The sequence below is a fragment of the Phocoena sinus genome, chromosome 11, assembly GCF_008692025.1.
Source record: "Phocoena sinus isolate mPhoSin1 chromosome 11, mPhoSin1.pri, whole genome shotgun sequence".
Classification (NCBI taxonomy): Eukaryota; Metazoa; Chordata; class Mammalia; order Artiodactyla; family Phocoenidae; genus Phocoena; species Phocoena sinus.
In genome coordinates, this window is record NC_045773.1 from 53,841,162 (window position 1) to 53,856,489 (window position 15,328).

Genomic DNA, 15,328 nt, shown 5'->3' on the forward strand with positions numbered 1-15,328 from the left:
CAACATCATTTCTGTGGTATTCTTGCCTAAAAATGCACAATCTCAATCTAATTATGAGAAAACATCAGAGAAATCCAAAGTGAGAGACAGTCTATAAAATACCTGTCAGAATTCTTCCCAAGTGTCAAGGTCACGAAAGAAACAGACTGAGCAACCATCACACATCAAAGGAGACTGAGGTGGCCTGGACGCTAAGGTAACGTGGAATCCTGGAGTGGATCCTGTGCCCCATTACTAGGGGCTTGGAAACACAAGTTAGTCCTATAGATTAATTAAAGACATGGTACAAATGTCAATGTCCAATCTTCTGCAGCTGTGCTTGGTTTAGGTAAGGTGTTAGCACAAGGGGAAGCTGGGTGAAGAGCATATGGGAACTCCCTGTGCTACTCACACAGTGATTCTGTGTGTCTAACATTATTACAAAACAAAGGGTTAAAATTGGTGTTAGCTTGGCTTGACTTAGCATCTAGCCAGGACCAGGTTGGGATACATCAATTTTCTAAGGTGAGACCTAAGACCCTGACGGAAACCACTGAGAGAAGGGTCAGAAAAGGATAAAGTGATGTAGACATTAGCCAATCCCATCTCCAAGAAGATCAGGGGACAATGCTCTCTAAAACGACATCCCCCTGTACCCCTGAAGAATACTGCACTCCTCAATAACCTCTCTTCATTAGATTTTTCAAAACCTAAACAAATATGTCAAACCATTTTGCTTGTTTTGTTCAACAAAGGAAAGTTATGTCCATAAAAGTAAATTTTGAGTCAAATCCAGATCCTGTACCATATAATTCTGAAAAACCTTAAAATACAAAAAGAAACAAAAGTCAGATACTTTTCTGAATCATGGTACTCATTTGATAAACAGAAGTAATTCTTATAAATATTACTAGTGTTCATCACTTGCCACATACGTAAATATCTGTGGCGCGATGCGTCAAGAGAAAAGTAATTATAAACTTCAGGAAAGGAGGTAAAATGCTTTATGCTCCAAACCTGGCTTTCAGCTATAAAACCCAGGCTTTTTAGCACCATTCCGGATCATCCTGGAATAGCTGTGTCCTACCAGATCTCAATGAGCGCTCTGTATCCCTGGAACCACGTTGAAGCAAAGAGCACAACATCGCGCTCGAAGGCGCATGAGGCACCACTGCACCGCGACGGTGTCCGTGCCTACCTCCCACTGCGCTGCAGCGAGACGTCATCTCCCAGAGCACCAGGGCCATGGAGTAGACATCGGTCTGCTTGAAGGACTCGACATTCTCCAGATTCATCCTGGACTCTAGGACCTCTGGAGCCATGTATCTCGCCGTTCCCACCTAAAGCAAAAAAAGACATTGAGGCCCATCACTGAATTGCAGCTGCATACCTGTTTTCAAAATATAGCTGATGTCTGTCCCCTACACAGGTAGTGGACCTTTAAAAAGCACAATGCTTTTTAAAGTAACGAGACCTGTACAGAAAGGTACAGCTTATGTAATTATTTTTTTGAATAAATAAATGAATTTAAAAAATAATTGTTTTAAGGAATATAAAGGAAAAAATGCCACAATAAGGAAATGCCAAACCCCAGAGCTGCTTTGTTTAGCCCCGTGACATATGTCCTCATATCATGTATACAATAACATCCTTGCAGAGAACCTGAGCGACCACATCAGTGATACTTTTGATGATGATTTTTGTTTTTGCAAATTAAATATATTTTCACCCTTGTAACTCCAAGATTTGTGGGGAAATAATAATTGCCATTAATTTTTTGTCACTTGAGAATTGTCTTAATCTTCTTTGTTTACCCCATGGCACATTCTAGTGTGCCGAGCATGTCATATAATTACATAAAATCTCTGCTAAATTGAATTGTATGAAAGTATTTCCATTAAGAGCCCAAACCTGGTCATTTTATAATTTTTATTTATTTATTTATTTTTTTTTTGCGGTACGCGGGCCTCTCATTGTGGCCTCTCCCGTTGCGGAGCACAGGCTCCGGACGCACAGGCTCAGCAGCCATGGCTCACGGGCCCAGCCGCTCCGCGGCATGTGGGATCTTCCCGGACCGGGGCACGAACCCGTGTCCCCTGCATCGGCAGGCGGACTCTCAACCACTGCGTCACCAGGGAAGCCCTCATTTTATAATTTGGATGGGCATGCTATGTAGTTTTATTTGAACGATGACTGGTAGTATGAAAACACTGTGATACATAGGAACATATAAGAAATGCTTCTGGGGGAAAAAAAATCACTTGAATGTTTGATAATGCAGCTTGTATAGACTGACTAAATAACAATGAAATCCTACCTTGCCAAGGATCCAGGGAATGTCAAGTGAGTTGATCATATCACCCCAAATAACGCTTCTTACTGGCATGCATTAGAAGAACTTTTCCTTTTTAATAGGTCATTGCATGACTTGTTACCCTGGCACAGTAATCTGTCCGTGTTTCAACATGTTTATCTCTACACTTGATGTGTGGCCATGGACCCGGAGAGCTGCCTGAGCAGTGACTAGATGCTTCAAAAGCACTCCCCTCAGCCCAGTTAGAGGAAACAACGGTGCTCTCAACACCTCACTCTAATCCACAGCCAAGCTTCTGGTGTGTGAAACATAAAGAATGATGGTAATGTTAGTATCTCATAGCTCCTTAACCAAAAAGGTTTCAATTTTAATCAGTGAGATGCTTCAAAAGAGGAACTCTTCCTTCACCCAGTCCGTCACTCACTCTACAAATACTTACTGGTCACTTTCCCTGTTCAAGGCCTTGTGATGGATGTTGACCAAATAGATGTGGATTTGGACTTCAAGGAGACTGCCTTCTAAAATGGTAAAAAAAAAAAAAAGACCCAAAAAAAACCAAAACCAAGAAAAAAAAACAATATAAGGACCAAGAGTACAGAGTAGCAAGGGCTGAGTACAACCCTAAGACAGGGAAAAGATAGAAATACAGTACTAGCAGTGTTCGAAGCAAAGGAAAATAATGTCCAAATGGAAGAGAAATGAGAACTGACTCAAGGAGAAATGCCTGTCCTAAGCTGGTAAGGATCTGGAGAACCAGGGAGAGAAATGCTGCTGGTTGGCAGAGGTACCCTGGCACGAGAGCGGGGTGCAGTCAGGATTAACTGGATTCCCTGGACCAGTGTCAGAGTGCAGGGCTGATGGAAATGAGAGGGAGGGGTGCCAGTAGCAAGGGGAGGGGCCCAAGGGGGCTGGGGCTGCCCTACCTGCCCACTGTTGGCCAGGTCATCCACAGACAGAGTGGGGTCCAGCCGCAGGGAGAGGCCGAAGTCACAGAGGCAGCAGGTGAGGTCTCCCTTGACCAGGATGTTGGAGCTCTTGAGGTCCCTGTGCACGATGGGCATCTTGGGTCGGCCGCACAGCGTGTGGTCACTGTGCAGGTGTGCGATGCCACGGGCCAGCGAGCCGCCCAGCCTGCGCAGGTCCTCCCAGCTGATGACGTGGCGCGTCAGGTACTCCTGCAGGTTGCCCTTGGCGTGGAAGGCGGTGATCAGCCAGTACTGCTTGCCCAGCTCCGTCTTGCGCTCCTCAGCTGTCAGGAACTGCAGGATGTTCTCGTGCTTGAGGTTGATGTCCGAGAAGATGTCCTTCTCCGTCTTCCAGGAGGCATATTCTTCATAGGGGAAGATCTTGACGGCCACGGTCTCAAACTGCTCAGACGTGTTCTGCCTCAGCTTGGCCTTGTAGACCTCGGCGAAGCGCCCTTTGCCCACCAGGGTGTCCAGCTCAATGGGCAGCAACTCCGTGTTGTGATTGATGTTGTTGGCGCAGGTGGAGCTGATGTCGGAGCGGTCATCCTCCAGGATGATGGCCAGGTGCTCACTGAACTCCATCAGCTTGCGCGGCTTGCCCGAGTCCCAGGCCGGGCTCAGCTTCTGCTGCCGGTGGACGCGGTAGCAGTAGAAGGTGACAATGACAGCAATGGCGATGCCCAGCGGCGGCAGGAGGCTGACACCTGTCACTTGGAAGATGACCAACAGCAAGTCGGGGTTGTTGGTGGCGTATTCTAAGGTGGAAACAAAGGAGAGAAGGAGCTGGGTCAGCAGGTGTGCACTGGAAGGAAGTGGTCCACACCCCAAGCATCATAGGTTTTACCTTCAGCAGTTTCTGTGGACAGCATATGGTGAGTTTTTATTACAGGCATGGATGCTAGTGTGCATTTGTCCAGTCTTGCCTGCCTCTGGCCATCTAGTCAATATCTCCTACTCTTCCCTCAAAACCCATCTTAGAAATCAAAACTCAACATTAACCAATCAGAGAATTGTGCACGAGCTAATCACATACCCTGGGATGCCCCTCCCACGCCTGGTCTTTAAAAATGGTTTGCTGGCACTAGTCACAATAGCCAGGACATAAAAACAACCTAAATGTCCATCGACAGAGGAATGGATAAAGAAGATGTGGTACATATATACAATGGAATATTACTCAGCCATAAAAAAGAATGAAATAATGCCATTTGCAGCAACATGGATGGACCTAGACATGATCATACTAAGTGAAGTAAATCAGAAAGATAAAGACAAGAACCATATGATATCATTTACATGTGGAATCTAAAATATGGCACAAATGAACTTATCTACAAAACAGAAACAGACTCACAGACACAGAGAACAGGCTTGTGGTTGCCAAGGGGTAGGGGAGGTGGGAGAGGGATGGATTGGGAGTTTGGGGTTGGCAGATGCAAACCATTACATATAAAAGAGATAAACAACAAGTTCCTACTGTATAGCACAGGGACCTACATTCAATCTCCTGGGATAAACCATAATGGAAAAGAATGTTAAAAAAAGGATGTACCTATATATATAACTGAATCACTTTGCTGGACAGCAGAAATTAGCACAACATTGTAAGTCAACTATACTTCAATTTAAAAAATGCTTCGCTGAAACCCTTCGGGAGATTTGGGGTTTTCGGGGGTGGGGTGGGCATGAGCTACCTGTTCTCCTTGCATGGCCCTGCAATAAATCTTTCTCTGCTAAAAAAAAAAAAAAAACACACAAAAACCCCCCACAAAACTCAGCTTAAACGTCACTCCCTAAAGGAAATTGAGGAAAACATTCTATTTTATATATTCTCATAGCATGCCACATTTTTCCTGTGCAAGAAGTGAGCACAATTTGAGTTAAATAACTATGACTCCATTTGTTGGTTTCATATCTGCCTTTCCCTACTTTCCCCACCCCTGCAGACTGAGAGCTCTATGCTGCCAGGGACGATGCCTTTCTTCTCCATGACTGTAACCAGCACTTAGCACACGAGGGCCTTAATAAGTGTTGAATAAATGGATGCAGCATTTACTGAGTGTTCGCTAAGCTCCAAGCACTGCAGGAGATTTGGGGAATACAGAAAATGACAACTCCTGCCTCCAGAGTGCTCATGTATATGGTATCTGGTGAAAACAAAGAGACAGCCACAGTCCTGCCGCAGTCTGTGCTCTTTTGTAAACTCTAACTTGTCCTGTTCTGCTCAATACCCAGGCTACCGTGAAACATCAGCTTTGGGCCTACTGGTCTGTGGTAAGGGTCTCTTTGGAAGTCGGTTACCTTATATCCCCGTAATGTTTCTCTTTTCAGTGTTATGTGATTTATAGCTTCATAGAACAGGGATATTTAGTAGCAATAATGGAAACATTAGTGAGAGAAGTTATAGAAGGGAAGTGCAGGCCAGTTTCCTGACTGGGACCAGTGAGGCAGGCTCTGTGGGGGATGGAGAAGAGCCCTTATCATCAGCTAAGTAACTACAATGTCTTGTTCCTCAAACTTTGATTCATAAGCTGGCCTTGGTTGGCTCTGGTTAAATAGTTTTCTTCTTGGGAAGAAGAACGCGGATGGAGATGCTCAGTGGGCAAGAGTCAGGGAAACACAGTTATAGTTCAGGGAGAGCTTTGTGCTAGCCTGTCTCCACTGGAAACGGATGCCAGAATTCTATTACTTTATCAGTCATCCATTTTCTCTCAAAGGTGCCCACTAAGGAGCAGTCCTCATGCTCAGAAGCTAGATTCATTCATTAAACACAGCACTACTGAGGTCCTACTAGGGGATGGGACAGCCCTCAAAGTGGGGATGACCCAGCAGAGAAGTTAGGATGTGTCTACACCTGCCTAGCAACATCCAGCAGTCTGGGATGGAAGCTAATGCGTGCCCCCGTCTATGCTGGAGTGTGGGAAAGACAGAGAGACAGGGATGGCACAGTGGTAAGGACTGTGAGCTGGCCAGTGAAGGATGGGAAGCAGTCAATGATGGCAGAAGGAATGTTATGTGAAGAAGTAAGAATACAGGATCTACCTGAGGGAAGAGCAGGAGTCCCAAACTGACAACTGTGCACAAAGGAATAGAGAGGAAAGTCTGGGTAGGTGGTTTGGGACCAGACATCATGTCCAAGGACGGATTCATATTATATAACTGGCAGTATTCACCTACTGGCAGTGTATTTTAAAAAGTGATGAGAATACAGTCCAGGTGGAACGGAGATAATCTCTCAAAGGGAACCCATTACCTAAATGGTATTTGATGCCTTCATTTAATGAAGCACAGAGAGAAATGAAACTAAGACAATGTCAAGTGGCACTATGATTAACTACCTATTCTTAAGAGAAGTTCTAAGTGGAAATGCCAACTTCCACTGACTATTCTAGATGAAAGCCTTAGGTCTTACATCTATTTGATGCCACTAAAAACATGAAAAGTACCCCCAAACATCAGGATTTCAGCAACCAAAAGGGAAAAAAAAAAATCACTATTTTTGAGGAAGATACATGAATGTATTAAAAAGAATAGACAAATTCGACAAGGTAGCAGGATACAAGATTAACATACAGAAATTGGTTGCATTTCTTTACACTAACAGTGAAATATCAGAAGGTGAAGTAAATAAACAATCCCTTTAAAAAGCACATCAAAAAAAATAAATAAATAAACTTCACCACAGAGGTGAAAGACTTAATATGCTGAGAACTACAAAACATTAATAAAAGAAATTAAAGATGATTCAAAGAAATGGAAGATATCCCACGCTCTTGGATTGGAAGAATTAATACTATTAAAATGGCAATACTACCCAAAGCGATCTACAGATTTAATGTGATCCCCATCAAATTACCCCTGACATTTTCACAGAACTAGAACAAAAAATCCTAAAATTTATATGGAACCATAAAAGACCCAGCCAAAGCAAACCTTAGGAAAACAAAGCAGGAGGCATAAACTTCCCAGACTTCAGACAATACTACAAAGCTACAGTAATCAAAACAGCATGGTATTGGCACAAAAAGAGACATACAGATCAATGGAACAGAATAGAGTGCCCAGAAGAAAACTCACACACCTACAGTCAATTAATCTTCAACAAAGGAAGCAAGAATATAAAATGGGAAAAAGATAGTCTCTTCAGCAAGTGGTGCTGAGAATGTTAGACAGCTGCATGTAAATCAATGAAGTTAGAACACACCCTCACACCATACACAGAAATAAACTCAAAGTGGCTTAAAGACTGAAACATAAGACATGACACCATAAAGCTCCTAGAAGAGATCAAAGGCAAAAAATTCTTTGACATAAATTGTACCAATGTTTTCTTGGGTCAATCTCCCAAGGCAATAGAAATAAAAACAAAAATAAACAAACGGGACCTAATCAAACTTACAAGCTTTTGCACAGCAAAGGAAACCATAAACAAAACAAAAAGAAAACCTACAGAATGGGAGAAAATATCTGCAAAGATGTGACTGACAAGGGCTTAATTTCCAAACTATACAAACAGCTCATACAACTCAACGACTACAAAAAAAACACCCAATCAAAAAATGGGCACAAGACCTAAATAGACATTTCTCCAGAGAAGACATACAGATGGCCAACTGGCACATGAAAAGATGCTCAACATCGCTAATTTTTAGAGAAATGCAAATTAAAACTACAGTGAGGTACCACCTCATACCAGTCAGAATGGCCATCATCAAAAAGTCTACAATTAACAAATGCTGGAGAGGGTGCAGAAAAAAGGGAACCCTGTTACACTGTTGGTGGGAATGTAAATTGGTGCAGCCACCATGGAAAACAGTATGGAGATTCCTCAAAAAAACTAAAGTTTGAGTCACCATATGATCCAACAATCCCACTCCTGGGTAACAAAAGTATAATTCAAAAAGATATATGCACCCCTGTGTACACAGCAGCACTATTTACAATAGCCAAGACACGGAAACAACCTAAATGTCCATCAACAGATGAATGGATAAAGATGATGTAGTATGTGTCTCACACACAATGGAATATTAGCCATCAAAAAGAATAAAATAATGCCATTTTTCAGCAACATGGATGGACCTAGAGATTATCACACTAAGTGAAGTAAGTCAGACACAGAAAGACAAATACCATATGATATCACTTATATGTGGAATCTAAAATACGATACAAATCAACATATCTACGGAACAAAAACAGACTCACAGATACAACAGACTTGCCAAGGTGGGGAGGAGCAGGAAGGAATGGGAGTTTGGGATTATCAGAGGCAAACTATTATATATAGGATGGATAAACAACAAGGTCCTACTATATAGCACAAGGAACTATATATTTAATATCCTGTGTCAAACTATAATGGAAAAGAATATGAAAAAGGAATATATATGTCTGTATAACTGAGTCACTTTGCTGTACAGAAGAAATTAGCACAACATTGTAAATCAACTATACTTCAAGAAAATTTTAAATAGGAAGAAGGAAACAATTTGGTGATTGAATCTTGAAAACCTAAGTTCTTACACTGTCAGGCTTGAGTGGGACCCAAGGCAGGTGGGACTAGAGGCTTCAGTGTGGTGGGACAAAGTGATTACAAGAAAGATTGGAACTACAAGTGAAACAGAAGATCTTGTGCAGAAGTATGGATGGTCTGTCTTGTCCAACAAAGAATGAACCTGGAGATCAAGATTGAGGGGACAGATGAAATGATATTGAGATGCAGCAGAAAGTAAGGTTCCTCTCCTATAACTCCACCCCTACTATCTGGACTATCCAATGGGCGTGTTTTCTTCAGGTGGACACTTGTCTTTAACAACATAAAATGTCTTATAAATAAACGGGTTTGATTCTCTGATTGCTTGGTCCTCCCATGAAAAAGTAAGCTCTACAAGGGTAAATCCACACGTATTGATCACCAGGCTCTACCCAGCAGCTGACTCAGGGCGGGGCACTTAGGTACTCAGCAAATGTTTCCTGTAGAAGCTGAATGAATGATTACTTATGTGGGACAATATCCCTCCCATTCTTGGATAAAGAAGATGTGGTACATATATACAATGATGGAATACTACTCAGCCATAAAAAGAATGAAATAATGCCATTTGCAGAAACATGGATGGACCTAGAGATTATCATACTAAGTGAAGTCAGAAAGAGAAAGACAAATACCACGTGATATCACTTACATGTGGTATCTAAAATATGACACAAATGAACCTATCTGTGAAACAGAAACAGAATCACGGACATAGAGGACATTGCCAAGGGGGGAGAGATAGAGTGGGAGGCTGGGGTTAGCAGATGTAAGCTTTTATATATAGAATGGATAAACAACAAGGTCTCTATAGCACAGAGAACTATATTCAATATCCTGTGATAAACCATAATGGAAAAGAATATAAAAAAAAGAATGTGTATATATGTATATATATATATGTATAACAATCACTTTTCTGTACAGCAGAAATTAACACAACATTGTACATCAACTATACTTCAATTAAAACAAAAAATCCCTTCCTTTCTTTATGCTCTACAGCAGGGGTTGGCAAACTATGGCCCCAGGGCCCACAGGCTGCTCCTGTACAGCCTCAAGAGCTGTGAATTTTTCATTTTTAAAGGGTTGTTTAAATACAAAAAGAAACTAAGTAGTTCATACAACAGAGATCATATCTGGCCCAGAAAGCCTAAAATATTTACTACCTGGCCCTTTACAGAAAAAGTTTACTAGCCCCTCTTCTATTGGTGTTATTTTAACAACCTGCAATGCATTGGCAGAATTTGGAGAGGCTTCATTCTGGTCCAATGTGAATATTTTTTTACATATGAGAAAACAACACAACGAAAAAATTTTTAATATTAACTGCATAATTACTCAGCTATGTCTCCAATTCATTAAAGGGTGTAAAACATCCAAATGAACTGTTCATGTATCCCTGATAATTTTATTCTCTAATTCCTGTCCATATATGTAAAAGGGTCTCCCTTGCTGACTTCTAGTCTTCTTCAGGCTAAGGGAAACACAAAAACAGATTATCTCCTTTAATTTATTAATTGAAGAAGACTCTAGAAATCCCCCCTTCAATGTCAGAAACCAAAGTGTTACTTTCCCCTCAAATTCCCTTTGATTTCATTTTGAAAACCTACAGGTAAAAATGTGGTGAGGCAGGAATTGTCTATTATCATCTGTCAATCTTGAAACTTCAAAGCTGTGGTGAAAAACTCTAACAATAGCAAATCAGGCTGAAAGGAAGCTTTGGGATGTGGCTTTATCTAAACCGAAGCCACCCACACACTCTCAGAGTTAACCCTTGAGCTGCTCCTAGAAAAACCAACAGCTATAGCTATAGTAGGTACAAGCTAGCTTCTCCTTTACTCAGAGACCAGCAGGAAGTATTTCTTTTTGCCAGCCCCCAGTTACACAGAAACTCATAATTATCGAATACAAATTATGTACTTCTCTGTGTGCCAAGAGTTTTATATAATATTTATATTTAATTGAAAGAAAAACCCTATGAGGTAGATACTATTATTATAAACCCAATTTTTCAGATAGGGAAGCTAAGGGTCAGACAGTTTAAATAATTTCTCAAGCTCTGTTTGATTAGAGACCCCCGCTCTTAACCCCGTGCCATACTGTCTCTAAACTTCACATCAGTGGGAGCTGGTTAAGAATGACTTCATACAAGCTCTCAATTTGATAAAGTGGTTTTCTTCAGTGGGGGCTGGACTAAGTGATTTCACGGCCGTCCACTAAGGTTTAACGCTGAACTATGGGCAGTTCTCAGACAACGTGTCGGGTGTGCAGACTGTTCCCCTTGGCTCTTAACTAAGAACCAGAGTGGACTAGTGTTCTTGCATATATGCATCTTTTCCCTGCCTGGGAAGGAAAAGTCTTACACAAGGAAGAACCCTAAAATCTTTCATAGGACCTAGAATGTAGGGCACTCAAGATATGGAACCCTCCATGAATTGTTTCTTGGGCACACAGGTAACCAGTGCCCAAAAGGTGATGTTCACATGACACTCCCTTGTTATGTAACACTGAGCCACACAGAGTTCGGGGGGGGGGGGGCATTACAAACGAGGGGAACTTTTCCAGGGTTCATGCACATGCAGCTCTCCACTGTTAACAGCAGACTTTCTTAGCCTGGGCTCCAGAGATAGACTTCTGGGAGTCTGTAAATTTAAACGGGCAAAATGACATCTTTTTATTTTCTCTAACCTTTAACTAAAATTTCACATTTCCCAGCATTAGCGACACCTATGACTTTGTCACCAAGAGAAATCACTGATATTTTCATGCCGCTTTACATGTGTTGCAGAGGCCTCGGTGAATCCTTTATATTCATCACTTAGCCATTTCAATTTGTTCGATCTGATGCTAGATCTTGTTATTTAAACCATTACTATAGAAGTAAATATTACTATATCACAAATTTATATTTTTAAATATTTGATAATTGTATTACACTATGTGTGATCTTCTTTGAACTCCTGTGTATACTATTTTATGCATTTGAAGACATCACTGTGAAGAGATCCACAGGCTTCGCCAAACGTCCCAGAAGTACAGGGCACACACATAAAACCAGAGAGCCCTGGGCAGAGTGAAGGCATCAAGCCCTAGCCTCTCTGCCAGGATTTCCTAGAGCAGAGATTTCCAGACTCATCTGTTTCTCTGGGAAGTTAGTAAGGAAGGATACGGGTGCCAATGACATACCCTCCGTCATTGGTGGACAAGGGTGGATTCTATCATGTGTGAGGCGAGCTCTGCAGTGGAAAAGGATGGGAAATTCTCTGAACTCTCTTAAGGACACCAGAGATAACTCCCCTATCATGGGCTTTATCGAACTGCGGAAAGACATTCACTTTATCACAGCATCTCACTTTATTTCTTCAACAGCCAAGTCAGGTTCTGTTCATTGCCCTGGTTTATAGAGGAGGCTACTGAGGAAGGAAGGGAGGGATGAAGGGAGGTGGGGAGGGAAGGAGAGGGGCCGGGAGGGAGGGAGGTAGGAAGGGGAAGGGAGAGAGAGAGAAAGGCCAAGTGGCGGGGGGGGGGGGTGAGAGGCAGAAGGGGGAGTGTGAGAGAGAGAGAGAGAGGGAAGGGAAGGGAAGAAAGAGGGGAAAAAAGAAAGAAACTGAGAGGAGCCTGTTTCCCACAGGTCTGAGTGGCTCCAGAGCCCTTGTTCCTTCCACGCCACCAAGATGTCTCCCTAGCAATGAACCAAAGGCCCGTTTAATAATTCCAAAATTTTCCAACCAAATGTGTCCCACATAGAGGAGCCAAACTGACTTGCAAATAAGGAGCCATTTGCAAATGTCAGAATCTTGATAAATAGTTTTTAAGGACAAATGTCAAAGAGAAATGTTAGTACACCATTAAAAAAACACAAACTGGCAGAAAACCTCAAGGGGAAATTCCTTGGTATAGGTTCCTCCAGAATGACTTAAAAGTAAATAAGAAAGAAAAAAAAAAGTAAATAAGTTGCCTAATCACACACACAGGTGGGCACATACATGCAACACAATGGAAACATGTAGCTCCCAGGCGCTTTCAAGTCCTCTGTGAGGCCCAAATCCAACACTGATTACCAAAAGGAACTTAAAACTGAATCTCTATAATTCTTTTTTTTTTTTTTTTCAAAAAATCACATAGTAAAAAGGACATTAAATTAAGTCCAAGAGTAAAAATGCCTATGTGGGTTGGTTAATGCATCTTGATAAAAACCAAATTAACAGAGCTGAATTTGACAGATGATTTGATATTTGAATTAGTTCTGCAATTCCTCCACTCAATGAAGAGTTTGGGCAAAAATTTACCAAGACAGTAATTTATCCAAGACACAGAAAGGGATACAGATGCTCGTTTTCTGTACACCTCAGTGCGTTGGTGAACACTGCAAGACAACCACAGAGATGCTTGAAGTTGGCAGTGACACGCTAACCACAGAGATTTTCACAGGCCAACATGTTCATCTAAAGCAACAGGCTGAGATCCAAAGAAGGAAACTGTGCTCAAGAGAGATACGCTGGTGGGAAAGGAGAATTTCCTGTCTCAAGTCAATAATTAAGTCAAGTTAATTGTAATATTTAAAAGCACAGCATTCATTTATTGAGAACCTACTAAATGCCAAACACTGGGTTTCACGTGGATTATTCTGAACCCCTGCAGCCACACTGCTAGATCTGAATCAGGTCCCATTTCCTAGACGTGCAGATGGAAGCCTGTGTGTACAGAGAGCTGCGGTCCTTGCAGAGGAGGCTGGTGTGGCAGTTAGTGGCGAGTTGGAGGGGCAGTGTCATTCAAGAGGGATGCTGACGGCAGCTCCCAGGATCTTTGGCCAACAGAGGCTTCAATATGAGCATTTAGAAAAAGGACAAGATTACACAACCAAAGAAAAGAGAAGGAAAGAGAGAGTAAAGATAAAAGTTGAAATCAGTGGAATAGAAAACAAAGTTACAAGAGGGAGAATCAATAACATGCTGAATGGGTTGTATCATGATCAACACAACACGTAAACCTTGGTGAGACTGATACACAGCCAAGGGCAAAGGCCCGGAGGAGACAGAATCGTGGGCACAGCCAAGACTCAAGGGATCTGAAAAACTTCCGGTAAGTTTGAAATCTTAAAACAATATTGGTCAAAGTCCTAAAAGTTTATGTGTAACTTACTAAAACTGACCCAAGAAAAACCTGCATAATCTTACAAACATTAAAGAAATTGAGTAGTTAAAAATCTTCCACAGTATAACCCTAATTTTTTATCTTTAAGCCTTTTACTGTCAAATTTCTTAGTTATCAGTGACTGAATACACGTGTCAGAATTTGATTTTTGTGGAATTGTCAACCCCCTAAAAAAACTTCCTACAGTAAAAATGCCAGTGGAAATCTTACAAAAATGTTTAATCATAGTCTAAACAAGTGGGAACCATCAGATAAATCCAGAATGTGCCTCTATAAAATCAATGGCCCACCTGTTTCAAGTCAGAGTCACAAAAAAAAAGAAACACACTGAAGAGGCAAAATAACCAAATGCCATGCGTGGTCCTTGACTGGAACAGCAGAAACCCCACTGCTTTGGGGAAATTTGAATGTGGACTGTAATACACCCACTCACCCACCCCCAGTGCCTCCTCACACACATAGAAATGAGAAGGTGGTAAAATGTTAACACATGGTAAATAGAGAGAAAGGGAAAGGGTATTCAGGGGCTCATTGTTCCATTCTTTCAACTTTTCAGAAAGTTTAATTTTTTTTCCAGTAAAAATTGGGGGGAAAAGTCTCCAAAAACATTTGAGCAACAGTGTTCCCCTCGAAGCCCCAAACACACACCTGTCCTAGATGAAGCTGAGAACCCCCGAACTTTCAAGAAGTAGGTTATTTCAATGTCACACAAACTCAGTGAATAGGAAAAGCGTTCTCTGAAAATAGGACAACCAAAAGCAGACAAAAAGAATATAAGAAAATTACAGAACAATCTCACTCATGTACCATGATTTAAAAAAACGAATAATAAATAAAAATGGCAGCAACCCAAATCCAGTCAAGGATATAAAATAAAAAGTATTATTTTAAATTAAAAACAAATATGCAAAGAAAACAACTCCTATCGGTGACCACATTAATAATTTAAATGAGAAAAAACTGTATGATCAATTCAGTAGATACAGAGAAAGTATGTGACAAAGCTAAAGGCCTCCATAAGGAATATATATACCATCAATCCTCAGCAAACCTTACTGTAATGGGGACATTTTAAATACAGTCCTTTGAAAAACAGTTCAGGCACTGAGGCCAACTATAGCTATTTCTAGTCACATGAATTACAGATCCCAACCAACCAGCACAGTAAGGCAAAAGGGGGGAACCTGCCATACCAGATAAAAAAGGTCTATACGTCGACAGCCTCATCTTGCCTGGTCCTTTACACCTGTTCAGTGTTTCTTAGTCTCCAGATGTCACTGTGCTCGCTCATCTACTGTACAAACAGATCCACTGATAGATGGCTGCTTTTCTGATGATATAATTTATATTTAAAGGATGATTTGATATTGGGAA

At 41.5% G+C, this 15,328-nt stretch overlaps 1 protein-coding gene across 1 annotated transcript in view; it reads right to left on the reverse strand.

Moving 5' to 3' along the window:
- Positions 1-15,328, reverse strand: part of TGFBR2 (transforming growth factor beta receptor 2) — a 95,058-nt gene that overhangs the window by 21,448 nt on the left and 58,282 nt on the right. Inside the window, exons 4-5 of the mRNA XM_032648045.1 lie at positions 3,217-4,016; positions 1,178-1,319 (exon numbers count right to left, since the gene is read on the reverse strand). Of these exons, the coding sequence (XP_032503936.1) occupies positions 1,178-1,319; positions 3,217-4,016 (942 nt within the window). The remainder of the gene's footprint in view (positions 1-1,177; positions 1,320-3,216; positions 4,017-15,328) is intronic.